General features: G+C 36.5%; 1 protein-coding gene across 1 annotated transcript in view; it reads right to left on the bottom strand.

The window, feature by feature from the left end:
- Positions 1–930, bottom strand: part of LOC122078359 (protein DEHYDRATION-INDUCED 19-like) — a 6,052-nt gene extending 5,122 nt beyond the window's left edge. Inside the window, exons 1-2 of the mRNA XM_042644325.1 lie at positions 653–930; positions 395–534 (exon numbers count right to left, since the gene is read on the bottom strand). Of these exons, the coding sequence (XP_042500259.1) occupies positions 395–534; positions 653–734 (222 nt within the window). The 5' untranslated portion in view covers positions 735–930. The remainder of the gene's footprint in view (positions 1–394; positions 535–652) is intronic.
- Positions 931–1,472: the final 542 nt, after the last annotated feature.

Here is a 1,472-nt window from a genome sequence, read left to right as displayed (position 1 = left end):
GGCGGGGCGCGGGGCTTGTGAGGGGGGTGGTGGGGGTTGTGTGAGTGGGAGCAATGATCAAAATCACATAAACAGGTAGATGCACATATAAAGTCTTCAGATACAAACATCAAAATACGAATATGGAAGCAATCTAATATCAGAGCAACCAAATCAATCAATAATAACAAAAAAGATTGGATACCCATTTTTCTAACAAGAATAATATTTAGGGGAAAAATCAGAATAGAAGGAAAGTGTTGAACAAGATTGTAGATTAGCAACAAAATTGAATCAGGCAACCAATGTAACCATAAATTTAAGAGCGTTTTCCAATCCAAAGATGATGAAAAAAAAAAAAAATTTTAAAAAAAACCGATAGGTCATAAACAAATCAACGGGAGAAACAACTCACGGTGACTTTGGACTCGAATGGGTGCTCATCTTCGAGATGCGAACACAGAGATGCGATATCGTAGTCCTCATAGCAATACGGACAGGGAAAATCAGGGCGAACCTCCTCTTCAACCTCAAAATCATCGATGTTCAACCGATCTAATAACAATCACATCCACCCCCAAAAAAAAATCAAATTTTTATACAGAGGAGAAGATCAAATGAAGAATTAAAAGCCTGCAATACTAGAAAGAGAACAATATCAAGATCAAATAACCTAATTGTGAGTTCTGATGGTGCTGCAACGCGTACTGGCGTTTCGCCGCGGCAAGACGAGATATCCAGAGATCGGAATCCATTGAACATGAGAGGTCGAAGAGTGAATAGAATAAATCAAAATTAACAAAAATAAATAAATGAAACTTTTGATTTTTTGTTCTCCTCTTCTTCTGATGATGATGATTTATTTTCTTCTTAGAAAAGATTTTTTCTTTTTTCCCCACACCATTTCTTGGATTTATTAATTGCTGCCAAGAAACTTTGGTGATGGAATATTTATTACCCCAGAGAGAGAGAAGCTATTTTATGTGGCCATTGCAGGGAGCCAGACGTGGCAGTTGGGCGAGAGAAGGATGACGGTACACTTAGTCTCCACCGTCAATCTAATCCGTGTGAATGATGAAAACACGTGTCTTTCTACTGGGAAAATACGTGTTTACCGACAATAATCAAATTTCAGATCATTCCATGGTTCTTAAATAAACCGGACCAGGTGAAACCATGGTTTGGGTTAAAACGTGAAACCACATGTTTCCATTCTATTGGGTCCATTATTTTTCTTGGGTAAAGCTAAGGGTGTAAATTCGCCGGTTTGGATTGGTTTTGATTCTATAAAAATCAGTCTCAGTATGAGAAATCAAAATATGATCCAATAAGATTGCACCGGTTACGATTTGATTTTGATTCACCATATAATTATATTCAAAAAATATGAAACAAATATATATATTCTTATATAATTCAAAATATGATCCAATAAGCTGACATTGATTTCGATTAGATTCGACTATTGTAAAACTATGCTGCTGGTCCGGTTG

This window comes from Macadamia integrifolia, chromosome 5 (assembly GCF_013358625.1).
Source record: "Macadamia integrifolia cultivar HAES 741 chromosome 5, SCU_Mint_v3, whole genome shotgun sequence".
NCBI lineage: Eukaryota > Viridiplantae > Streptophyta > Magnoliopsida > Proteales > Proteaceae > Macadamia > Macadamia integrifolia.
This window is presented reverse-complemented; position numbering and strand designations above follow the sequence as displayed.